Genomic DNA, 26,746 nt, shown 5'->3' with positions numbered 1-26,746 from the left:
TCTCGGGCCGTGGCTGGTCATCAAGCTCATGAGGACCCAGGTGAACTAGACCCACTAAAGCAAATGAGGCACAGGGCAGTAGAAAACCAACAGTGTTGTTGGATTCCATGCACCATTCCAATGCCATCTTTTAAAAATAGCTCTTTTGTAGTTTCTGTCTTCGTTCATATTCAGTTATGTTTTACAGTTACTGATCACAGAGCATTTACCCTTCTGTGCTGGAAATTAAGGTGACCCACACAATCGTGATTATCCATAAAAGCAAAGTGCAACAAAATTAAAAGCACTAGTCTACTTGGAAGAACCCAAACAGGAAAAATAGTATACTTGGATCTACTTGTAAGTTGCATTTGTGAAAATATTTACTCCATTAACTTTTTGGCACTAAGAATTTTGTTGAAATTAACTATGAGAAAGTCAGAACAGTAATTTTTGTCCTGTCTGTATGGCTTGGAGATCATTTTACCTTAAGAAATTTTCACATGAGGGTGGATATTTATTGTGTTTAAGTTGAAACTCAGGACTATCGCAGCCCATAAAGGAGTGTCAGGCTCAACTCGAGGTTCTTGCACTATCAATAAAATTTCCTGCTAATGGGCCCTGTGCGATTGCATAGTGGTTAAAGTCCTGGCCTTGCACGCGCCAGGATCCCATATGGGCGCCGGTTCTAATCCCGGCGGCCCCGCTTCCCATCCAGCTCCCTGCTTGTGGCCTGGGAAAGCGTCGAGGACAACCCTAAGCTTTGGGACCCTGCACCTGCATGGGAGACCCGTGGCTTCTGGCTTCAGATTGGCACAGCAGCTGCCATTGCGGTCACTTGGGGAGTGAATCAATCGACGGCAGATCTTCCTCTCTGTCTCTCCTCCTCTCTATGTATCTGCCTTTCCAATAAAAATAAATAAATCTTTAAAAAAAAATTTCCTGTTAATGAACACCCTGGATAGCAGCAGGTGATGGCTATGGTGCTAGAAAGCATGACTCATTTCCATTTAGCATGATATAAACCCAGTGACAAACCAACATCAGAAACTTGTGATGTGACTCGTTGCAAAATGGCAAGAGTGGTGTCCCATAAAAATGACTGCTTGCCTTCCTTTACGGAATTCCACTTCGCCAACTGGGAATTTCAGGGGAAGCCACACGGCAGGCTTCAGCCGTGCTGATCCACCACGTGCAAGTGTGTGGCGATCGCACACACCAACACAAGCAGGAGGCTGCCGTTGGAGCACAGCTCTTCCCAGCCACGAGCAGCACAAACCAACCACATCATCAATGTAAGTAGGTCACGTCTCTCCAAACACCCACAGCACCGAAAATAAATACATCAACAGATACTACACATCTTAAAACAAAAGTGCGTTTAAATGAATATAGCATTGTATTCAAGAAGGTTTTTCTCTAAAAATGCACCACCAGCACCAGAGGCCTTCTCTGTGGGAACAGCATAATCTCATTAGCTTTTACGATGAAGCCAAAATTCTGTCCCCTCTTAGGCTAACAGGCTTCTGGGGGTATGATTTCCCAAACTCTTACTGAAAAGTTGATTTAATAAAGCAAGAGTGTTTTAAGAAAAGACACTATTAATTTTAAATTGTTTTTGACTCTGTTCTCTCTGCTGCCTTCAGCTAACACCAGCATGGAAGCCCCAACCATACAGAATCCGGCCAGTTAACACTGACTGCTCTGGAGGCAGGCATCTGAGGCAGCAGCCAAGACGCATCCTGAGATGCTCATGTCCCACGTGTCCCAGGCCGGGTCCCACCTCCACTCCTCATTTCAGCCGGTGATGCATGCCCTAGGCGGCGGCAGGTGGTGGCTCAGTAGTTCAGTATCTACCACCTACATGGTGACACAGATGGGAGTTCTTGGCTCCTGGCTTTGGCCTGTTCCAGCCCCAGCTTTTGCAAGTGTTTAAGGAGAGAACCAACAGATAAGAGATCTGCCTCTCTGTCTGTCTCCTTTATAATCTGTCTCTACCTTTCAAATAAACAAAGTAAACAAATGCATAAAAATTGTAAAATATATTGACTACTTAGCTTCACTATAAAATGAGATTAGGGTCCAGCGCAATAGCCTAATGACTAAAGACCTTGCCTTGCATGTGCCAGGATCCCATATGGGCACTGGTTCTAATCCCGGCGGCCCCACTTCCCGTCCAGCTCCCTGCCTGGGGCCTGAGAAAGCAGTTCAGGATGACCCAAAGCCTTGGGACCCTGCACCTGTGTGGGAGACCTGGAAGAAGCTCCTGGCTCCTGGCTTTGGATCGGTGCAGCTCTGGGCATTGAGATCACTTGGGGAGTGAATCAATGAACAGAAGATCTTCCTCTCTGTATATCTGACTTTCCAATAAAAAAAATCTTATAAGAAAAAGATGTTAAATACATCATTCAGAGAATATGCAAGAAAAAGGTCACTTCTATTAATTTTCATATTGATTTTAACTGCACAAAATTTGACAATTCAGTATTACGCACAAATTTAACTGCACAAAATTAAGTAGTTCAGTATTATGTAAAAATTAAGTGTTAATTTTGAAGACAGAAAAATGGAAAAAATTTGTACCTAAACTTGACATACAATGGGGACAGACAATATATTTTCTGAAAACTACTAAGCAAGTAAGAGTATAAATTATTACAATTATTGGGCCCAGCACAATAGCTCAGTGTCTTAATCCTCATCTTGTTTTTTTTTAAAGATTTATTTTTAAAGATTTTATTTTTATTATTTTTTATTGGAAAGGCGGATATACAGAGAGGAGAGACAGAGAGGAAGATCTTCCGTCCAATGATTCACTCCCCAAGTGAGCGCAACGGGCCGATACTATGCCGGTCCGAAGCCAGGAGCCTCTTCCGGGTCTCCCACGCGGTGCAGGTTCCCAAAGCTTTGGGCCGTCCTGGACTGCTTTCCCAGGCCACAGGCAGGGAGCTGGAAGGGAAGCGGGGCTGCCGGGCTAGAACCGGCGCCCATATGGGATCCCGGGCATGCAAGGCGAGGACCTTAACCACTTGCGCCACTGCGCCACCGCGCTGGGCCCCTTAATCCTCATCTTGTACATGCTAGGATCCCACAGGGTTACCAGTTTGTGGAAGCTGTGTCTCTCTTTCTCCTTATATCCCCTTCCCCCACCTCCAGTCTCCAGTGTCTCTGTCTTTCCTTCTCTGTCACTCTACCTTTCAAATAAATAAATCTTTAGAGGAAAAAATTGTATGAAGAGTGAGTGCTGGCCACTGATTATGAAAAAGATGACATTACTGATGTGGGGAAAACAAAAGCTGTACATGTTGTTGGTAGGAATGTAAACAAGCATGGCCGTTGTGGAAAGCTATAAATAGAATTACTACCTGAGCCAGCAGTTCCACCTCTGGGCATACACCCAAAGGCAATGGTATCGCTCCATGGAGGAGACACTTGTGCACCCATGTTTATTATACCACAACTCAAAATAGCTAACAAACGGAAATGACCTTAGAGTCCCATCAACAGATGAAAGGATAAAGAAAATGTAGTGTGCGTATTTGACAGAGCACTACTCGGTCACAGTGGGCAGCTGGGAAGTCTTCCTACAGGGCAGCAGGTGTGCCTCCCCCCGCACCATGCTTGCCGTGTGGGTCAGGTGAGTGCAGAGACTCAGTAACTTCCCTCGAGGACATATGGTCACCAGCGTCAGGCCCCCGGGACTGCATGCAGACTCTGCTCCAGCCTTGATTTTGTTGACACCGAAGAACACTCACAGGTGAGCACTCTTGTAACCCAGGACTTAGGAACAGATTGCTAACTGACACACTGAGTCTGCACAGGGCTGCAGCACCCACACAATTCAGCTCTTTGCCTCTCTCTCCCACTTGAAGCACAACACTGCAAGTACCTGCAGTATCTTCTGCCAGGAGTTATTCTCTGCATTCGCAGACCCTTCTTTACGATTCTGGAACAGAACTGAATGGAATGCACCCAATGCGACCTGACCCATGCAGGATATGGGTGATTATTATCTAATCTTTCCCTTCTGATACAGTCGGGCATTAAGAGTCCCCATGAGCAGAGACCCACACTGTCATAGGCACCCCCCGAAAAAAAAATCACATTTGTGCTTTGCATATGGAAATGCTGACTTCCCTGCCTTGTGCATATTAGTCTTATTATAGTGCAATTATTTGGATCGGCACAGCAAAATAGAGAAATTTGAAATAGAGAAATTTGAAACCCCAACTGTGGCACTGAACCTACTGCACTACTGCCCTAGCTTACAGTGTCTGCTCATTGCTTTGTCCTTGATAGAAAGGATGACGACACAATCCAGCCAGCCGATGGAGCACTTGGGTGACCTGCTGAGCACCTCCCTTCCAGGGGACAGGAAACATACCAGCAGAGGGGATGCTGGTGCAACCAGCTCCGAGTCTAAAAGATATTTCTTCTTCCAAGAACTCTGGGCCAAAACAGGCCCATAGAAGGCCCTGGGGCCAAGCTGGGGACAAAGACTTGCAGCACGAGTGGACACACCGTGAAGGGAGGGAGCATACAAGGAAAAGGCAGGCAGGGCACTCATTTATAAGACAAATACTGTCAAAAAGGAAATCACTGTGTCTTTAATACAAAAAAAAAACTATTAGCACACTGAATGCTGGGTGGAGACTTGACTGGTGATTGACAAAGCAGTGCAAATTCCATAACCACTGCATTTGCATAAATATTGATTGCAGTGGGCGTCAAAAGACTGATTACGCTGCTTTGCAGATTTGAAATGAACGTCTGTTACTTTAGCCCTTCAGAAAAAACAAGATTGCAAATGTTAAAGGTTTTAAATATGCACATGTGAAAACTTATTTACGATTAATGGTAATTTATTAAGCATAATACTATGCTAAATTAATATATGCAGAGTAAGACAGGATCGTGTTGATGGGATTATCTTGTTTGTGATTGTTGTTGTTGACTTTAAAAGAGCTGCATAACTATTTTGTGAACAAGAGGCACTGTCTAATAAACACAATGCAAAACATTTGGATATTGATTTTACTGTCTTTGTTAATTTGTCATGACTAGCCCTAAATGAAATTAAGAGTTCTCTGTGCTATAAATATCATTGCACTTATCATAAAAATATTATTTAAATATATACTTACTTACATATATTACTTCTGGATAAAGATAAATATACAAAGTAATTATACTTTACCAACTACCACAAAATCCCTTACATATCTGCACTAAAACCATTCGGTACTTAAACGTCCATTTCCTTAACATTACTCAGGCATGTTTATCAATCTTTCATAACGGTCAGGTACTTGTTAAATTTACCAAGCTACTGAGAAATATGGGACAAACTACAACCACTCCTCTTTTCAAAACCAAATTTTTTTCCCAGTTATATAACATATTCAAGTTTGGCTGACAGATATTTAGATTTTTTTAGCTTTGCTTTCTGGTTTTTGTTTTTCCCAATGAGTAATCTGAGAAAATATAAAGCATAGAGGCTGCATTCTGAACAACTCTTTCTCCTCCTTTTGGGCAGGAAAAGACCTGCGAATCAATATGGTTTTGTCCAGGTTTTGGTGCTATGGTTCATGTCAGTTCAAGTTCCTTGTTAAACCTAAATCACACGCCAGCCACAAGGCTATTTTATTGGCCTTTTAATGTTCTTTTCTCTCTGACTTCAATGCTGTCAGCAAGACTGTGTTAGGGCTGAGTGGGAGAAAGGCCCTTGCGAGCATTTCAGACTGACCTGCTGGAACCATTTAAACTATCAGCTCCATACTTGGGAACTTGCTGTTTTTGAGCTGACCATGACTGCTTCTACGAATCTTTCTCAAATTTGAACAATCTGAAAGCTGTCCCTAAGCATCAGCAGGAGACTGACTCCTCACAAATTCCAAAATCGGAGCACGCTCCAGTCCCCTAGAAATTGGCACGGAGTTTGTTCATAATCCATGCACACCCTCCCTGTTACAGTTCATTCCTGAATCGTTAGAACCCTGTGACCTTTGATCTGTATTTAGGAATGCTTGAGATTGGCAAAAATAAGGAATTTTTAAATTGCAATATTAACATTTTCAGTGTAATTTCTTTTTTAAGGTTCACTTATTTTTATTGTAAAGTCAAATATACAGAGAGGAGGAGAGACAGAAAGAAAAATCTTCCATCTGATGATTCACTCCTTAAGTGACCACAATAGCCGGAGCTATGCTGAACTGAAGGCAGGAACTTGGAGCCTCTTTCGGGTCTCCCATGCAGGTGCAGGGTCCCAAGGCTTTGGAAAGTCCTCGATTGCTTTCTCAGGCCACAAGCAGGAAGCTAGATGGGATTCAGGGCCTCCAGGAATAGAACTGGTGCCTATATGGGATCCCAACAAGTATGAGGTAAGGACTTTAGCTGTTAGGTTACTGTGCCGGACCCAATACTAATATTATTTAAGGATAAATGTCATTAGTATCCATAATAAGAGTAATAATACTTGGTATTTACATAGCATTCTTCCTCAAAAAGAAAATTTCCGCTACGCCAAAAAAAAAAAAAAAAGAGATTAAGATTAACCAAAAACTCCATTCTGGGGTCAGCGCTGGGGGATATCAGGTAGAACCATGGCCTGTGATGCTGCCCTCTCATACGGGTGCTGATCCACATCCTGGCTGTTCCTCTTCCCATCCAGCTCCCTGCTGACGGCCTGGGAAAGCAGCAATCTACGACATAAGCATTTGGATCCCCCAGCCCATGGGGGAGACCCTGGCTTCCACATAGCTCAGACCTGGCTGTCAGGGCCATCGGGTGGGGGCTGGAGGGGAGCCAGAGGATGCAGGCCCGTCTCTCTCCTTTTTTCTCTGGCCTTCAAATAAATAAGTACATCTTTTTAAAAAATCCTGTCTACAAACCTAATATTTCAAATAAAATTGGCTACAACTTTGCAGGGGATTTTACTCAATTATTAAGTAACTGGAGCTAATTTACTTTAGCCTTGAAATAACTCAAAAGATGTTTTTAAAGTAATTCATAGTTATATTTTCGTAAGTATCTTTGTGAGTAGTTTAGAAAAAACAGATAATGAAATAGACCTGAAAGACAATAAAGACAGCAGATGTTATCTGGTAGATGATTTTATCAGAAGGCAGAGACAAGGGGGAGGTGGCAGGGAATGGTGCACTGCATGAACACCTAGGTCCGGATGCACTGAGTAAGGGCACTGGTTCACCTGACGAACTTCCGGAACCTTTCACCTCGCTATGAGACGCTAGATGCGCAGGCTAGCTCACACCTATCACCAATACGTAAACTTGACCAAACCTGGATGAATGGACACCCTTAGAAACTCAAGTTTTCAGTAACTGAGCCAGCATCGTCAGCCCACAGTCTGGGCAGCCACTCCTCTCCACACCTCTGAGGCTGGCCCAAGTGCCCATGAAGGAGACACACCCAACACAGGTGCCAGCAAAGGGCTGTAGTACGGTGGAAGACCCTGCAAAGCAGCACTGACCCCCAGGGCTGGAAGGGTGGTGGGGTGCTGAAACGGTAACGTGGCAGCGTGGGGCAGAGGGTGCATTTTGAGCCCACTGCATTCAAGTCATTCCGCAGGACACACAGACCTGAGACTCACTCTCAGACCCGAGACAAACTGCTCTGCTAACAGCAAGGAAACCTTAAATTGACATCTGTGAAAAAGTTAAACCCAAATCAACTCACAAATAGACAAATCTAAGAAATGGATGTGTGACTGCACCTGCTTTTCTCACAGCAGTGCATTAAAAATACTTCAAATCCAGACAGTAGCACGGATGTTCGATTCTTCATTTGAGTATAAAACAGCATCCACAGGACAGCTGACGTGCCAGTGTTTTCATCTCAAAGATTAGTAATGTCTTTGACAATAAACACTGGTTTTTTTTCTTTTCCAATATTAGTGGCAAGAGACTCCATTCAGAGGAAAGAAGCTCCTAGACTTCGCGCCCTCAGGGAGGTCTCCAGAGCTGGGTTATCAGAAGCGCTTTCATTGGATGAGTTCTAGATCCCGGATGTCCCACATGCAAAGGCAGGAGACCGTGGTGTACCTTCCGCGGCAGAACACAGCCCTGCCCAGCCAGTAGGGGCGCTGCAGCGGGATGGGGCATGGGCCGCAGCACCCCGGGGAGCAGAGGCTGAGAGAAGCCCCAGGTCCCAGGAGAGACCCGCTCCCGGTTAAGATCAAATTAAACAAAATACTCCCACAGTCTCTTAATTGGAGATAGGATTTTATACCAGCACTGAGCTTAATTGAAATTAAAGATGGCAGCTTTCACACAGAGATAATTAGCGTTTGCTAACTGCACCATGGTAACAATAAACTCAACCCACAGTCCAAGCAAATTTAAAGCCTGGTAAAAGTTCTTCTCATTCCCTTATTTAAAAAAAAGTACTAATCACTAGCAAAAGAAATCAGTTCCTAGCTGAGTATTTGTTTTTTTAAACATCCAATGAGTTAAGGGAGTATAGGACACATTATTCATTTGAAAAGTTACTTTTTGGGAGGGAGAAGTGAAATTCCTGAGTCTGTGAAATTGTATCATAAAATAAATAAATTTAAAAACAAGAACATATATGTGTGAGACCTTTACAGATTTCTGTTTCTGCTTCTTCAAAATATTTTCAGTCAGCTTGCATCACGTATGATAATTTTAACTTTTATTTCTAATAGCAAATCAACAGAAATATGACTATTATGAGAAAGAAATTTAAGTCTAAAATTTATATTACTAATTTTGTCAACTATATGATATCTCATTAATTAAAGTATACAAATAAAAAAAGCTACTTTTAAACTACTAAAGTCAAAGGCATTAAGTAATTTGTCCAAGATCCACTCTTCTAGAAAAGAAAGAAACGGGGCTCAGACTCAGCTGCTCTTGCTTCTACCAACAGGTCCTCCTCACCCACAGGCCACAGGGCTCACCTCTCCCTGACTCACCTCTGCTTTACACACCAGCCGCCTCCCTCCTCACCCACAGGCCACAGGGCTCACCTCTCCCTGACTCACCTCTGCTTTGCACACCAGCCGCCTCCCTCCTCACCCACAAGCCACAGGGCTCACCTCTGCCCGACTCACCTCTGCTTTGCACACTAGCTTCCTCCAAACCTTGGGAGGCTTCTGTATGTAGGTTTTCTCTTACAAGTACACTAAAAGTTTTATCTACTTATTTGACAACTATAATAGTTTAAATACGATTTGTCCTCTGAACTCTAACCCCAGATGTGTAAGTTGTTGCTAGTGAGAGGACGGAATTCAGTCCAGCTGTGGTGTGGATGCGGCCATGAAAGGTAATGCTGAGCAGAGTTTGTTGTAAAAGCCTGTGTTGGGCTCAGCCATCTCTGCTTGCTGCTGCCTCCCCTCCTCTGTCCTGCGCTCTTTCTCTCATACGTTCCACCATCCACCACTCACCAGTATCATCAGAGGCCAAATCAGTGGGACTTCGCAAGTGTGCATTCAATCAATGATTTCTCTATTTATAAATCAGTTGCTTCAGGTATTCCATTGTAGTAACTAAAAGCTTGCTAATATACCGTCCATGCTTATTTTAAAAACTTGTACAGTGTAAGATCAGAAATTGGGAAATAAAAATCAGCCATATATTTCCCCTCGGGAATGTTATACAACCACATTCATATTTCTAATCATTTCATCTATACGTATCAGTTGTAACGTATCAGTTTTTGCCTGGTATTTTAAGATACCTTTTCAACATACTAACATCTAACTCATTACTTGTAATAAAGTGGTGGAATTTAGCAATGGAGGAAAAAATAATAACAAAATAATCACAGGAGTTTTACTATAATCAAAATATAAATATAAAGGTTAACGATTTGACTAGCAGTTACTATCAAAGTGAGTTATGGGGGCAGGCACTTAGTGCAGCTTTGAAGTCACTGCTTTGCACCTGGCATTCTAGAAGCTTGCTGTGACAGCTTCTACTTCCAACCTAGCTTCCTGCCAATGCAAGCCCAGGATGGCACACCCCTGCCAGCTACTCCTGGTTTTGCCCAACTATTGTAGTCATTTGAGAAGTGAACCAGTATATGGAGGATCTCTCTCTCTCGCTCTCTCTCTTTCTCCTGCTTCAAATAAATATTAATAAAAATGCAAAAATGAAAAGGGAAACTTGGGAAACCTAATAATATGATCCTAGAAATTATAAAAAGCAACTATCAAATTAAAAAAGACTAATGAAATTAATAGAGCATCAGTAAGTTGTAGGGCAACTTCAAGCAATTAAACTTGTAATTGGAGCCCTTGAACAAGAGTAATGGGATGAGGTGAACATTTTAAAAACAACAAACCTGCATATATAAGAAGTTCAATGAATTCCCAAAACCATCAAGAGAACTACACTTGGGCACACTTGGGCACATTGCTCAAGTTCATGATAAAGCTATTGCACTTCTAAGTTAACAAAGTGAAAATACAGTTGGCAACTTAGTGAGATTAGCACAAACTCCATTTGCTAGTGAGAGATACCGCAGGAGATCCTTGTTACCACGGCCTCCCCTGAACGATGCCACCCCATGCCTGCAATGTGGTCCTGCTACTACAGAGACGGCCTCTGTACTCATCCTCGCACAGCCGGCTAGCCTAGCACCTCGTCTTAGCACAAGTGCAGCCTCATCTCTGGAAGCTTCTTTCTTCAGTCACCTGAACCCAGGCACCAAGCAGAGTTGTGGTACGAGTGGGTCAGCCTGGAGTGCCCTGAGGGCACCCAGCCCCAGACAAGGGCAGCCAGAGAAGTCAGGCGAGACCCAGAGAAGGACTGCTCCAGACTCTTCAAGAAAACCACACGTTGTTGGTTCAAGCCATCCGGTTTGTTACCAATAGATACCATCCATACAGCTCCTTAGCTTCTCAGCGTCGTATTCAGAAACCCTGTCATGTTACAAAAACACCTGACTTTACTTTCCTCTGTGCTTTTACTCTCACACCTGTGACCATCGGATTTATTTTGGCAGATGTTATGCTAGTGAATGTAGCGCCTAATCTTGTGGGGGTTTTTTTTCCAAAATAATTACTCTAAATAACATTTAATACATAGCCATTCTTTCCCTCATTTATCTTAACAGTACTTTAATCACAAGTAAGTTTTGAGGATAACCTGGTAGGACAAATTTGAAAAAAGAATGTTCAATCTCATCTTCAGACAGACACTATTAAACCACATTAGTAGTATTTGTATAAAAGTTCCATTTTAATGATGTCTGTGCATACTTCGTTATAAATATTGCTTTCTACATTCAACAAGAAAACCAGACATGTGTTTTCCCACATTTTGACATGAAAAGGGCCTTGTTACTTACGGAGCTTTTTAGTACTGCTCTCATTGTAACATGGTTTTTACTGGTCCCAATTATGCTTGGCCCTGTAATGTGGTTTCTAAAGCTGCTTGACAACCATGAACCAAATGACTTCGAGTCTGCATTCATCCTCCTGAAAACACTTCTCCAGGAGCCTTCATGGAAAACGACCACAATGAGGTAAAATTCAAGTCCATATTTTCCATTGCAAAAGTGAGGGAAAAAAAATATTGTTGAATTCCAAGTTGGACTCTGTCTAAATGTAAGTCTCCTAGGAGTTACTCAGTCTCCTGAAAGGAGACATTTCCTGGAAATTCCCATAATAGCAAGGCTAAATCCTGTATCCCTCACAGAAATACCGACCTTCCATCCAGTGGTTCGCTCCCCAAATGATCTCAACAGCTGGGGCTTGGCCAGGCCGTACCTGGGAGCCGAGGGCATCATCCACATCTCTCATGTGGGTGCAAGGGCTTGAGAACTTGGGGGGTCTTCTACTTTCCCAGGTGCATCAGCAGGGAGCTGGATGGCAAGTGGAACTGCCAGGATCCAAACCTGTGTCCATATTGGAGGCTGGCAATGCAGGCAGTAGCTTAAATCACTTACGCCACCACACCAGCCCCATTTTCTCTTTTCCAGTCTGAACACCTCCCACTCTAGCTCCGACCTCCATTACTCAGAGTAAGCATGATGGGAGTAGACACCCTTGACTTGCTCATGAATTTAGGGAAAACAGCTGTCTTTCAGCATTAAGAATAATGTTAGCTGTACGTTTCCTCCATTCCTATTTTTCTGAGTTTATATCCTGAATAGGTAGTAAATTTTGTCATCTGTCTTTCTTTATTTGTCTTTCTACAGTGATCAATTGGTGGTTTTTGTGACTGTTCATACAATTTTTCTCCCTTAACCTGTAAATAAAGGATTACACTGAATGATATTTCATAGAGTAAACTAGCCAGTCATCGCAGGAATACACCATACTTGGTCATGGTGTATAATTCCCTTTTTTACTGCTTCATTTTATCTGCTAATATTTGTTCAGGAGTTGTGCTTCCTTGTTCATGAGGATACAGCCCTGACGCTTTCTTTGTTGTGCTATCTCAGAGTAGCAATGTGAGCTGACCTTCTTCAGAAGTTGCCAAAATAATCTGTAGAATTGGTTCTGTCACATTTCTTCTTGTATCCCAAATCTTCCCTCATTTCCTGGATACCCTCGAGTTTTCACCGAGCTTTCCTTCAGCTTACTAAGCCAGACAACGGAGGCATACAACCTAACCCATGTTAGTGCTGAGCCCATGCACTTATCAAACCCAATCCTTCATTCTTGGGTACCTGGACTTCTCATTCACTCGGAACAGAAGCCACACTACAGTCTAACTTTGACTCGATTGTGGCAAGAAGGCTTCTTAGATAATTTCATACTATGCTTAATCTCAGGCTATGTTTCTCTCTCCCTTTTCTGAAAATGTGTCACTGCTGTGAACTGCTATTTGACTCTTGATGTGTAAACATGTCTCAAAAACTGACATCATCTTTGGTGCAGGGTCTTGTAATTCTCCCAATGTTTTCTTCAGTGACTTGGGCAATACCCTGCACCCATAGATAATCAAGATGAATTCAAACAAAAGGCAGCAATTGTTTCTAGAAGACTTAATTTTCTCACTGCAACTAAAAGTCTTATTAACATGCAGATGAAGATATATTTTGAGGTACAAAATATTTATGCTTATAAAAATGAATGCAAATTTGAATTTCAGAAGCACACAGATATAGCTTTTAGCCAATACCCAGTGAAATGATTAGCATATGCTTACAAATGAGTAGTATACAACATGACAGTTCCTTTCTACAAAGGTCTCTCTTGCTATCCCCAAGTGGGCCAAGGCCCCTGGGGTGTCCCAACAAGCCCTGGACACTGCCTTTGGCTCCAGGCTCACTCCAAGACTCACCAAGAACCTGGGACAGAGGTGAAGGCATGTCACCAGCCTGGCATCTGCCAGTTGCCATGACACAGACTGTCATAGATGACCTAGGCCAAGAGTCACCTTGTGGGTGCTCAAAAGAATCAAAAGCCACAAGGTAAGAAGCTCAATAGCCCCTCGAGAGCGCCATGTTGGACACAGTCCGTGGCCGCCATGCGGAGAGTCAATGCAGGAGAGATACCTCACAAGCCTCAACCAGACCAGCCATCTCAGCCACGGTGCCAAGTCTGGGAATGACAACCACTTGGCATGTCCAAACTGACTTGAGTCCGAAGACACTGCGTTCTGTGGTACTTTTCTAAGCAGCAATATATGAGCAAAACACACGTAAAACAATCATTCAGGCACATGTGAAGCAGAATTATATTACACATTTTTTTTAATTCAGTCATAGCCCTAAAGGTATTACTGTTTTGTCTTGCTGTTCTTCATGGTTTTTATTTTGCTGATTTTATTGTCATGTTTACTTTTATTCCATTATTTCAAATTATAATTTATAATTGGCTTATTAGTAGCATAACTAGAAAACATTTTCTCATTGTAGAATCCACTCAATTGTTTATTAAAATATGTAGCTTTTAAAACAGCTTTTCAAAGCAGGGATGTCTTGATTATTTTTCCCCTATACCAAGTAGTTCACAGTAGTTATTCAGTGAGGGTTAGGAATTGAATTGGGAAATGAGGGCTTCAGAAATAATGAAATCAAACATCTTTTACTGAATCCACCATGGTCTCAGTTAAGAATTTTTAAAATAGGAAAAGCCTTTTTCAGCTTCTACTGGTATGTCTGTTTAAACTTCTTAGGCTTTTATTCTAATTCATTTTAACTGCTTACTAGTACAAAATGAATATTATAACAGAAAGATTCATTAAAATAAAAGAATCTGACATTTTAAATGTATTTTGAAGGCCTAATAGGAAATAATTACAAATAATACAATAGACCTTTAACATAACTTTTGAACAAATACAGAAAAAGCCCTGTACAAATTTTTTAACAACTATTACAATTATCCATATTTCTAACTAGTTTAACAGAGTACTGCCTTCTTTAAAACTTAGGTTTTTTGCAGTTGCATAATCTACATACACCATTAATAGATTTAACATTATACTTTGTTCACAAACTGAGCCTCTTTGGAAGTATGATTGTGATTATTTGGAAATATATATTTCTAATTACTAAAACTTCAGTCTGAAGTTGTCTATTCTGTGAGTGTAAGTGAATTCCTAACCATTTTAATTTTGTTAAAGAATAATGAGTCATGACAAATAAGACAAAAGGCTAAGAACTTATTCTAGTCTTAATGCATTCACTGCATACCTTTTAAAAGGAAAAATGCAGAAATCCACAAGCCAGAAAATATATGATAGAAGGGATTTAAAATAAATTAAATAAACATTTTCAGAAAGTACGCAAAATGAAGCGAGGAGCTGGGAACAGGACAGGGGTGTTGGGATTTGCCGTAGACTCAGTCTTTGCTCTGAGTTCCACCGGTACCCAACTGCGAGGCCCGTGTCAATGCCGGAACCCCAAGGTGACCTTCCACACTTTCCCACGCCAAAAATACAGACAAGTTCCCCCTGCTGTCTCTACAGCAGTGCCAGAGAAGATGAAGGACTGTGCCTTTGCCGGTAAATAACTTACGGAGGGGCAAGAAACTCCAAAGACACAAAACAACAATTCAACCTTCCAAGATACTTAGTGTCTTCTTTGAATACAAAAATATATACTAAAAGTCTTCACTGCAAATTAGAGTTTAAAAGAAAAAGAAAAGCAGGGGAAATCATCAATCTAAGAAAGTAAAGTAGATAATGGCTAACCAGGAACATATATGCTTTCTATAATAGAATTCATGGAATCTCACTATTAAATAATATTCAGCCAACTGAAACGCTCCAGGCCAAGGGTGCTAGGACAGCAAGGAAAACCAGATGAAGCACGAGCCACGACGTGGGCTTTCCTTTCCCAGTGCTGGCAGGCTCTTCATCCTGAACGCTTATGCACAGCCCTCAAGTCTCCATCTCCCCACCCCTGTGGGTGTCTTGGACTTTACTTGCCAAAACAAAGGATTTGAGGCTCAAGGAGATTCAGCACTAGGCTCAAAGTGGCACAGTTAAAATGAGGAAAAGCAGGAATTCTGAACCAAGTTGTCCAATAAAAAGCCCCTGCTCTCCCAACCATGCCACGCCCAAAGCCTCAGCAGCCCCATCAGAGCGATCACCACAGGTCCAGGGCCATATTGAGTCAGAGCCAGCAACAGGTTCTAAAATCGATCAGTGGGCTTCAGTCAGTGTGAAAAAACAAAACAGAGCAGGCTAACAGGCAGAGCAGATCAGAAAGCACTGTTTCACAGACACACACGTGAGCTGGGTCCCGATGTAAAACGTGTTTGTGTGTGTGTGTGTGTGTGTAAACTCTGAAAGCCTCTGGTCCCAGAGGGTGCTGGCTCGCGGGCCCAGGTTAGAAGTCCTATTAAGGGGCTAGGACTCCTGAGGGCTTAGCTCTCTCTGCTTCAACAACACCAGGGAACGGAAGACAGGAAGCTCCTTCTCCAACAAGGCAAAGAGAAGCTCCCGAAGACCCAGCCGAGGGGGAGGAAGCTGATTATATAATTACACACCTCCTTCCAGCCGCCCCAGCCCATCAAGTAGATAGTATGGTTTATTTTTTACAGCGCTAATTATGTAATTATCCATAACGCTAAATCAGTTCCACCTGATTCAGACTATCACAGGTTTTCTGAAACACTGGTTTGTTTATTATCTTTTGAAAGAGCACTAAACTACCAATCACCAGGTAGGTAAAAAGTTTAAAGCTGACGAACTTTTCTGGGAAAAGATCTCATGTCAAATAGGACATCTACGAATACAATCTATGAAGTACAATATACATAAATGAATACAATCAATACAATGAATGAATAAATACAATACAATGAATCAATAAATGAATACAACAATACACCAGGGCGCTTCTACACAGCTCAGCAGATACGTGTTCACTTTTTTTCAAGTTTCTTAAATTGACCGCCTGTAGAACAGTAACACCACACTGGATATTTTCACAAAAAAGTTTCAGTTCAACTGAACTGCAATAATTCAGCTCAGTTGCTCATTGTAGCACTCCTGGTATGGCTTTCATACCAATGACCCCTGGGAACATACTGCAAAGGTGAGCAAGCCACAGATCCTGCACTGAAAGAGCAGGCAGGTGATGGGGGACATGGAACCCAAAAGACGGCGGCTTCTATTCAGCTGCCTGCCAGCCCCACAGCAAGGCCACTGCTCCAGCTACCAGCCACCACCTGCCATGGCTGCAGACTATCCTGAGTGGTGCAGCAGGCTCCTATGACAAGCGAGAGACTCAAAGAATACACAGTACAGGGCCAGGCGAAAGCATGTAACTGCAGACCTAAGCTGCCAGACACAGACAGTCAACACCTGGGAGGAAGAGCCGGCAGCTCGGCTCGGCCTTCACCTTCCAGTCCTGCTTCCGCCTAACCTCCAACCTTTCACAGCACCCCTTTCCAGAGGTTACGTTCCTCTGTCCTTGAGGATTCTGCCTTGCTCTTCTCTCTGGGTCTCAGTACTCCCTACTTTAATAGGAAGCCCAAGTGAGGAACCTGAGAACACAGCAGCATCCCTGACAATGCCCTAGCACAGTGAGCCCACGGCCCTCAGGAGGGATGGTTCAAATGGAGCTGCAACACCGTCCTCTTCTCAGGCCAATCTAAAGCCACAAGTTGAGGTCCTTCGAGCCTTACCTGCAGTTACTGTCCTTGGTGTAAAGACCATCTTCCTATGATTACTATCTTCTGCAGGCACCACCATGCACTTCCTGCAGGCTTTCCCCACAACTCAATATGATGCGTAATGTAAGCGGTACCAGACTCCTCCCGGCACCATAGGTAATTCCAATGTGATTTGCAGAAATGTGTGCAGCAAACACTCCACCTCAGGATGGCCTGGGGTGTGCTGCGGCCTCTCTCCTGAGGCCTGGGAGTCACTGAGGAAGCCAGGACTGATGATGGGCCACCAGGCAGACGGGCCAGATGCAGCCCACCCTGAGCTCCAAGGGTTTTGTGGCCAGGTTCCAACCGCCTGACTGGAATGCCCCTGTCAAAGGACAAAGCAGTGGGAAAGCTCAGTTCCATTTCCCCAAGAGCCTCTCTAAGTCACTGTGTTCATGATGTTGGACTTGGTCTCTTTATTTCCTGTCCCACACCTGCCTTCCGGAGTTTGACTTTCAGCACTCCCCAGGAACACTCCTTAAGGGAGACACTGGAACCCCTGCCACAGAAAAACAGGCAAAATAACCTGCTAAAGGGAGGTTCCTCACCTGCGTCTCAGACAAAAGAGAGGCTGATAGAAGATACCACAAGTGAACTAACTAGGAATTAAAGAGTAAATTCCATAGCTCAATTTTGATAAAAGTCAAGAAAAAGAGTTGGAGTTGGAATGAATGAAGAAAGAGTGAAAAAAAAAAATCACCAATTATTTGCTCACAGACTCCAGCAGTGAAGGAAAGGAGACAGGTTGCAGGAGTGGCTTAAAGAGAGGGGGCTGTGGGCCACAAAGCCCGTATGTTGTGGGTCCTGGCGAGATGACCAGGACCAGAAACAGAAAGGGGACGGACATCATCAAGGATGTTAGCACGCTGGGACACACAGAGGGAGGCACACTCATGACAGAGACAGGAGACAAGGATTTCAGAGTTGGAGATAGTTACACTTTCTTCTTTTGTTTCATTCCTAATAAACTAGAAGGAAAGCTGCAAATAAACTGTTCTACAAATGATGCCTGTGAGGACGGCATTGAGTATGTCATCCCAGAATACTCACTGCTCGTTTCAACTACCTCAGAGAAAAAACCAAGTCTTGTCGTTTTTCAACGCCAGTGCTTTTTGCTCTCCCTTCAAGAGACCAGCATAGAGCCCAGGGAGGTCCCTGCTCTCTCACTGCCCGAGAAGCATGGTGTGTCGGTCATCTGGTGGCACTGACAGCCTTTTGCACGCGGCCGAGACACCCTCAGGATCTCCATCCTCCGACCCCTTCAGGTCCAGCTAGAGCTAAATGTAGCTTCTCTCAAGGCTCAACCCAAGCACCCATGGCAGTCTGCTAAGAACAAACAAGCCTCTTCATACAGAAAACTCGCAAGCACGACCTAGGAAGATCACTGGCATTCCCACAACCCACTTAGGCAGTCAAAAACAGTACTCAAAACCCCATGGTGCCTCTCTGACACTCTTCCCCCTTCGTCTCACATTTTGTAAGCCTTGTACATGATCCAATCCTCGGTTATTCCAATTCAAAATGAGATTATTCACTCGTAGGCCCAACATTCAAAAATAAATGGTTAACAAACACTCCTGAACTCTCAATTCAATTAGTACTCCTTATAAATAGACAATCAATTGACGATGACAAAATACTTACGCTATTCTTGCTGGCCACTGGTTCGATTAGCAGTGCACTGGGGACAGCAAAATGCGAACGACCTTGGTGTCTGGGGTTGATGGGCCAGGCCCTGCAGGAGCTGAGACGGACACTGGGTCCTGGGCATGAGGGAGCCAGGTCAAACTTAACTGACCAGTCACAGGTTTTAGAACTGCAACTCCACCCTGGAAAAGTCCTGTTCCCTTTCCCCTCAAAACATCCTTCTGCATTTTGAATAAAGACTCCTCGGCAGAGAGCATTCACGGGGCACTGGGAGCCGTGGGAGAGATGGCAGTGGCCGTGCACACACCTGACTCCTGAGTTATGGGCAAGGCTTTCCTGGTCAGATCACACCTGCTGTAATGCCTAGTCTTCACCTAACAGCTGAAAATATTCTAACAAGTAACTTCACCTGGCAACCACAGCCATTCACCAACCTTGCAACACTTGAACCCTGAGATTCCTAATTAGACATTCAGTTACTTTAGAACATATGAGATTGTTTTTCTGAGACCTGCACAAAAGTTTATGCTAAGGAATATTTCTTTCATGTCACAAAATGCTTTTTTAAATCATATTTTTAAAATTTAAATAAGTAACAAGCATAATCAACAAAATAATTTGAGAACTAGTATTTTAGGCTGTATTTAATCTTCTGGAAGTCAAAGCTCATCGTAATATATTCTAAGCTGGGTATCCTCACACATGGAATTTCCACTGGCTTCAAAAAAAAAATCAGAGGAGAAAGGAGTACTAAGTAGTGGTTTCACTTTTGTCTATTTCAGACTTGATTATAAAATCAAGATATCCTGTTCAGAAATTCTCCATGAGAAAAGACCCACATACAGTCTGAAATCCTCAATCAATCCATTAAGCATCCTGTAAGACGCTGTTATCACAGGAAGCATCTGAAACTCATTAGCAGAAAAGGGAGAAAGACTTAATGAGCACAATTAGAAACTGCCTGAGTGTCCTTCCTCAGAACAGCAGGCCTGGACCTCCGGATGTGTGCACTCTGCAGTTCCGGTTTTGTGCAAATGTATTAGCTCAGTATTCGTTCATGTACACATCAGCTGCTAAACATGATTTCACTTTTAAGATTTATTTTTATTGGAAAGTCAGATTTACAGACAGAAAAAGATACAGAAAAATCTTCCATCCACTGGTTCACTCCCCAAGTGGCTGCAATGCCCAGAGCTAAGCCAATCTGAAGCCAGGAACCAGGTGCTTCTTCTGGGTCTCCCATGCAGGTGCAGGGTCCCAAGGCTTTGGGCCAGCCTCTACTGCTTTCCCAGGGCACAAGCAGGGAGCTGGATGGGAAACCATGGAGCAGCCGGGACACGAACTGGTGCCCATATGGGATCCCAGCACAAGCTGTAATGGGGTGCCGCCACTGATGGCTTGCACCCACTTGTCAGATTACTTGACAGCGGACAGGGAACGGAAACAGAGTTTCCGTACCCTGCCCTTCCCACATCCCCTGCCACCATTAAAAGTAATTGTAGGCACAAAAAGTACACCCTGCTCCTCCTTGAGCACCATTCAGGAGTGAGAGGGCGGAAGTTACTCCCAAGGTTCCATGCACCTGGCCCCTCCTGCCTCCTGTAGTGCTACTTCAGGTTAGGTAACTGTAACTCTGGGCTCTGGTAACTCCCTTCCTGTCTAAAACTTTGTTTGTATAGTGTGGCTCGCAATCTGATTGGAGGATGAGAGCTTAAAAACCCCTGACTTTGCCACTTGAGGCAGTGGCTCCTGGAGAGTAGCAGGAGCTGCTGTCACCAAGCCTGGAAAACAAAGACTCCTGCTAACATCCCACCCTTGGGTCCAGTGGGATCTCTCTCATACTCTGCTACAATGCAAGGCAAGGACTTCAACGACTAGGCTACCATGCTGGGCTCAGGATTTCACCTTTGATTTAAAAATAAAAACAGTTTCAGCTGGCCTGCACAGCAGTTAAGTCACTGCTTGGGCTTACATTTCCCATCAGAGTGGCTGGTTCAATTCTTAGCTACTTGCTTGAGACCCAGCTTCCTGTCAGTGCACAGCTGGGGAGAGAGCAGGTGAGGACTCAGGGACTTGGGCCCTCCCCCACCCCCACGCAGCACCTGGATGAAGTTCCTCCTTCCTCCCTGGCAGGTTCAGCCATCATTTAGACAGTCAACCAGCAGACAGAATATCATTCTCTCTTTCTCTCCTTCCCCATCTTGCTGTCTTTCAAATAAAATGAAAAATTTAATGAATTTTGGAAGCAACTATGAAGAATGTATTGTTAAAAAAAAAAAACCTGAACATTAGAGCTATAGAACTATACATAAAGGAATGCTGCTGATATATTTAACTCACTCCTGAGTTAAGATTCAAATAGTGACAAGTGTCTTGACAAAGATTAATAGAGTCAATTGCCTATCTGGGCTGATTTAACTTGATTGCTCTTCAGTCAGTCAAGGAGAAGAGCACAGAGGATCCCAATACTCCATCAGCACCACAAGCCCCGGTTGTACTGGAACTGACGTTCCAATATCCCACTACTCCATGTCAAATGTTTGCACCTTAAATTATATAGGATTAGAGTTTACCTTGTCATAATTCCATGGGGAAACATAGAAGTGGAGTTGGGGTCTGCTGCACAGACAATTATTTTCTGAAAAACATCACGTTTTCTATCAACACTAGATTCCTTGACTCAAAATAGAGCCAGCATGTCATGGATAGCTGTCCACGTGCCCACTTACTTTTGCGTGTGGAGGGCATTCTGGTGGGCAGGCACTACGGTCACACCCCCAACCGCCAAGGCTGATTATCTTCCTTTCTGCTCCGTCACATTGGTCAGCACGCCCTAAATGTGGCAGTCGCTTCAGAGATGCTTGCTAACCCTGTCTGAGGACAGCGGCTTGTCACTCCAGCTGTCCGAGGTAGCACTCGTCCTGGAGGTCAGGAGTGTATCAGGCCTGCTCACCCTGGAAACACCTTGCTCTGACCCTGCCCCTTCACAACAGGATTCACCTCTGGCGCTGGCCGTGACTTCAGTCTTGGGGACGGTAATGAGAGGTTGGTTGTGGTTGGGACCTTGTTCACTGTAATACTCCACCTGCCCTGGGTCAGGGGAAGAAACCTCAATCAATGAACTAGGACATTCTAGAACAAAAAAATATTTTTTCTTCCCAGTAGCATATGCTTGCTATTTTTATGAACCTATCTTTTTCATACTTAAATATATATATAAGGTTCAGCCTGAAGCTGTAGAGACATGAGGATAATAAATGAATATAAAATACGCTCACTACTCATTTCTGAGATTTCTGTAAAAGGAATAAAGGGGCTACTGGTAATGAATCTTCAGGTGGGAGAACCCAAATTTCAATAACATAAAAATTAGGGTCTTGGGCCAGGCATGATGGCGTAGCGGTTAAAGTCCTCGCCTTGAGCACGCCGGGATCTTATATGGGCACTGGTTCTAATCCCAGCAGCCCTGCTTCCCATCCAGCGCCCTGCCTGTGGCCTGGGAATGCAGTCCAGGACGGCCCAAAGCTTTGGGACCTTGCAGCTAATGAGAGACCTGGAGGAGACTCCTGGCTTTGGATTGGCTCAGCTCCAGCTGTTGTGGCCGCTTAGGGAGTGAACCATCGGACGGAAGATCTTCCTCTCTGTCTCTCCTCCTCTCTGTATATCCACATTTCCAATAAAAATAATTTTTTAAAATTAGGGTCCAGAGCAGTACCTAGTGGCTAAAGTCCTTGCCTTGCATGTGCTGGGATACACATGGGCACCGGTTCATGTCCCAGCTGCTCCATTTCCCATCTAGCTCCCTGCTTGAGGCCTGGGAGATCAGTCGAGGATGGCCCAAAGCTTTGGGACCCTGCACCCAATGGGAGACCCAGAAGAGCTCCTGGCTTCGGATTGGCTCAGCTCTGGGCATGGAGGCCATTTGGGGAGTGAACCAGCAGATGGAAGATCTTTCTCTCTGTATCTCATGCTCTCTCTGTATTTCTGCCTTTCCAATAAAAATTTTAAAATATATCTTTAAAAATTACTGCATGCCAATTCAAAATATAAATGTACGGGTATCAGAATTACATTAATCAAATGGCAAAATCTAACCCTCACCCTAACCCTGAAAATGACTGAAAATTTTATAAATGAAGAAGCTAGAAATAAAAAGCTAAGAAACAAGTTCTATAGGAAAGTAGTCCCTTCTTCCAAGCACTTGTTCATAATGCTTCCCAGACTACTGCGCATCAGTATCAACTCTGAATACCCCTCCGTTTCTCTCGCAGAGTGAAGCCACTCAGGCTAAGCACCAAGGACACACGCTGGTCTCTGTGCTCTGTTCTCTCCATTTCTGTTCACCAGTGAGTTGAAGCAGAATCTTACAAAGTATTTCTAAAGTCTGGTAGCTATTTTACAATAATACACACATACACATTTTGAAGGTTACTGATTAATTTTCATCAAAAAGCTGTCTAATTAGAATACAGCTTGTGTTTCCATACCCATTCTCAAGTTGTTGCTTTCTTCCTATTAAAGAGGCTTTGAAAAGGACTTTCCAGCACAGACTCATGCTGACTGAACAGACCAACTGTTGGATCACATTTTCCAATCCTGGTAAATGGTCACCTTTAAATACCTATACTCAAATGCCCGTTTTCAACACTGCGGAAGTAATGATCACCCCTTCTCCCCGCTGTGGCAGGCCCAAGGTCCAACAGCAGGTTTGGTTTTTTAATACATCTGACAGATTTAAAGTTTTTGACTGTGTGCTTCACAAGGACTATAAAGGAAGAAATGATAAGTCAGTACACTCACCTCCATGGGAAGACACGTCTGTTCGTGGGCAGATGGTTTTGAGTGTGCTGCCATAGTCCCATTTTTAATTTGCAAATGCGTTTTGCACATGTAGCCATCAGAACAGTCCTGTGTTCCACCACCAAAGAATAAACAAGAAAATCCTGGTTATTTTAAGAAATTATCTCAAGAACTGTATTTTCTCTTAACTTGAAAATCAAGAAATGAGAAATTAAGCATCTTAAGATAAAACAATAGAGACTAAGTTAGCACACCTGCACACAGTAGGTGTTCAAGACACAGAAATTTTATGTACTAATGTCTTTCCTTCTCCTACATTCAGTCATTCAGTCCTCCTCTCTGGACCACAGCACGCTAGTCCAAGAGCAGAACTGGAAGTTGAAAGGAAAAACATCTATGCTTGCAGCAATGTCTTGTCGCATAATGAATACTGATTTTTTAAATTCTGGCATAGAGGGATTGAAATTTTAGGAGGATTTACAACAGATCTTAAAGCTGGAAGGGATCTTCCATCTCTCTTTTTAACACAATCTCTATTAAAATGTCGCAGAAAGAGGACAAGGTGGTTGGTATCTGCTGAGGGCTCCTTGCTTCCCTCCTGCGCATAGCACTCTGGGAGAGTTGCATCTTAGATGCTGTTTCACTCATTGGTTCTACCTCTGCTCTCTGGAGTTTGATCCCTTTTGATACAGTTGTTCTTCAAATAACTGACAACATTTACTCCCCATCTTCAAACAGGCACAGTGTGCAAGGCCTCTGCCTCCTATTCCTCTCCTGTTCCCGCGCTTGTTCTTTAATATAATGGCAGATGACATTCATCTAATTATGGCCAGTTCCTTTTTTAAAAGATACATTATTTTTATTGGAAAGGCAAATTTATATAGAGGAGAGACAGAGAGAAAGATCGTCCATCTGCTGGTTCACTACCCAAGTGGCTCCAATAGCAAGAGCTGAGTCAATCCAAAGGCAGAAGCCAGGAGCTTCTTCCCAATCTTCCATGTGGATGCAGGCTATCCTTCTTTGCTTTCTCAGGCCACAAGGAGGGAGCTGGAAGGGAAATGGAGCAGCCAGGACATGAACTGGTGCCCATGTGAAATGCTGGCACTTGAAGGGGGAGGACTAACCAGTTGAACCATCACACCTGCCCCCAAGTTCCATTTTTTAAAATATAAGTTCATATGTAAGGTGATTTTTTTTTTCTCTTAAGATTTATTTTACTTTTATTTGAAGGGCAGAGATACAGAGAAGGAGAGATAAAGAGGAGATCTTCCATCCACAGGTTCACCCCTAAATAAATGTATATTCCACTGCGCTTTTCCATGAACCTTGTGAAGCGTACTTAGGGAAGAATCCGGGAAAGAGTTCTCGTTGTGTCCTTTAGAGGGAGCATGACCCTGCCAAGACTTTGCTCTCAGACCTGCAACTCTGGAACTGGGAGAGAATGAACTTCTGCTCTCTCACATTCTCCAGATCCTGGGGCGCCTCTGACAGCCTCAAGGAAATTAGCATAGTCCCTGTACTGTTGAACAGGTGCGGAAGCACCATGACCATGCCTCACAGGAGGCAGAGTTCCCAGGCCCCAGCACTCACTCCTGACTTGCTGGAGGAACTCGAGTAACCAGTGCTTTTGCCTCAGGCTGAATAGTTTAAAATTCATCCCTTACCTATACTGTAAAATGTCAGATGTTCAGTACTACCATTTTTAATGATCTCATTAAGGCCATGCATTTTGTAGATAGAGTTTCTGCTTTCCATCCCAGTTCTCTATCATCCAAGCACAAATCACACCCTCTGCAGCCTAGCAACGCTGAAATCTTTGTATTTGGCAACATAAATTCCAGCCCGGCTCTGACTGAGCAAAGTACACGGGCTGTCTCTGGCCATCCCTGGGGCTGAGGCTGCTGCTGCTTTATGTCCAGCACCCAAGCCCTCTTTGAGGAACAGCTGCCCATCGTCCTGGAAGGAACCCCTCTGGCTCCACCATCCAGGTCAACATGGCCTCCTACTCCAGGAATGGACACAGCATGCCCTTTGGCCAGTTTCACTGGCTTCCTACTCTTGAAAAGACAAATCCTCTTTAGTCAGGTGGTGAGATGCAATTTAGGACTTATTTTGGGGAAAGAGTGATTGTTCCCTTTGCTACTGGATGTGAACGACAAACATGGAACATCCTGACAGCTACCATGGAACTCTACGGAGCCAGAGGGGAAAGCAAGCTCATGAGACTTGGGGAGGCTGGATTCCGATTTTGCTAACCATACCGGATCTGGTTACGCTAATCCTACTTAAAGCTGGTTTTACCAACCCTGATGCTGTTTACACTAACCATACCTGAGGCTAGTTTACCCATAAATTCTTCAGTTACAAACGCCAGAACGACTCTGTTGAAGCCCATCTGGCAGCTGACTGTGCTGAGACTGGCTGGCCAGTGGTCTTCCCACCACCACCACATCAAACCCTACTTCCTGGCACCTGCCCAGCCATGGCCTAGCCCTCTGTAACCACCATTAGTACTGCAAATGAAACTGCTCCATCTTCAACTACACTTCAGCTTGTTCAAACTTATTGTTCTTCACCCACCACAAAGCTGCCTCACTCTGTTACTAGAGAACAGAAATTAACAGGAAAAGTCCACACGCTGTAACAAAAATACCATAAGTAACATCACTTCTCAACTCTCCCAGTTATGTAGAATGCCCTTGATTTTATTGCAAAACAAGAAGTAAGAATTTAAATGAGATGTGCTAGATGAAAGCCTGGAGAATATATGCATTTAAATATGACAACACAAAACACCGATCAATTCTGCCATAGAGAAAGATTCTTTACATCATAAACTCCAAAGACACATATCAAGGGACCAGCACTGTGGCATAGCAAATAAAGCCACAGACTGCCATGCCAGCAGTAGACTTGTTCAGGTTTTGGTTGCCCCTCTTCCTGTCCAGCTCCCTGTTAATGTGCCTCGGAAAGCAATGTAAGATGGCCAAGTGCTTGGGCCTCTGCCCAACACAGGAGACCCTGGCTTTGCCCTGCCCCAAGTCTGGCCACTGTGGTCATCTGGATAATGAAGCAGCAGAGACAAGACCCCTTTCTCTGTTTCTCCTCTGTCTCTGTAACTCTACCCTTCAAATTAAATATATATATATATTTTAAAAGAGACAAATATCAAAACGTAAAAAAAAATTTTTTTTTAGTTTTAAAGCAAGATTTATTAGA

At 43.6% G+C, this 26,746-nt stretch overlaps 1 protein-coding gene across 1 annotated transcript in view; it reads right to left on the bottom strand.

The window, feature by feature from the left end:
* ATG10 (autophagy related 10) overlaps positions 1-26,746 on the bottom strand; it is a 150,654-nt gene that overhangs the window by 82,882 nt on the left and 41,026 nt on the right. The window contains exon 3 of the mRNA XM_040985995.1: positions 23,528-23,635. Within this exon, the coding sequence (XP_040841929.1) occupies positions 23,528-23,635 (108 nt within the window). The remainder of the gene's footprint in view (positions 1-23,527; positions 23,636-26,746) is intronic.

The sequence above is a fragment of the Ochotona curzoniae genome, unplaced genomic scaffold (assembly GCF_017591425.1).
Source record: "Ochotona curzoniae isolate NIBS_2020 unplaced genomic scaffold, NIBS_Ocur_1.0 contig_4501, whole genome shotgun sequence".
NCBI classification, from domain to species: domain Eukaryota; kingdom Metazoa; phylum Chordata; class Mammalia; order Lagomorpha; family Ochotonidae; genus Ochotona; species Ochotona curzoniae.
This window is presented reverse-complemented; position numbering and strand designations above follow the sequence as displayed.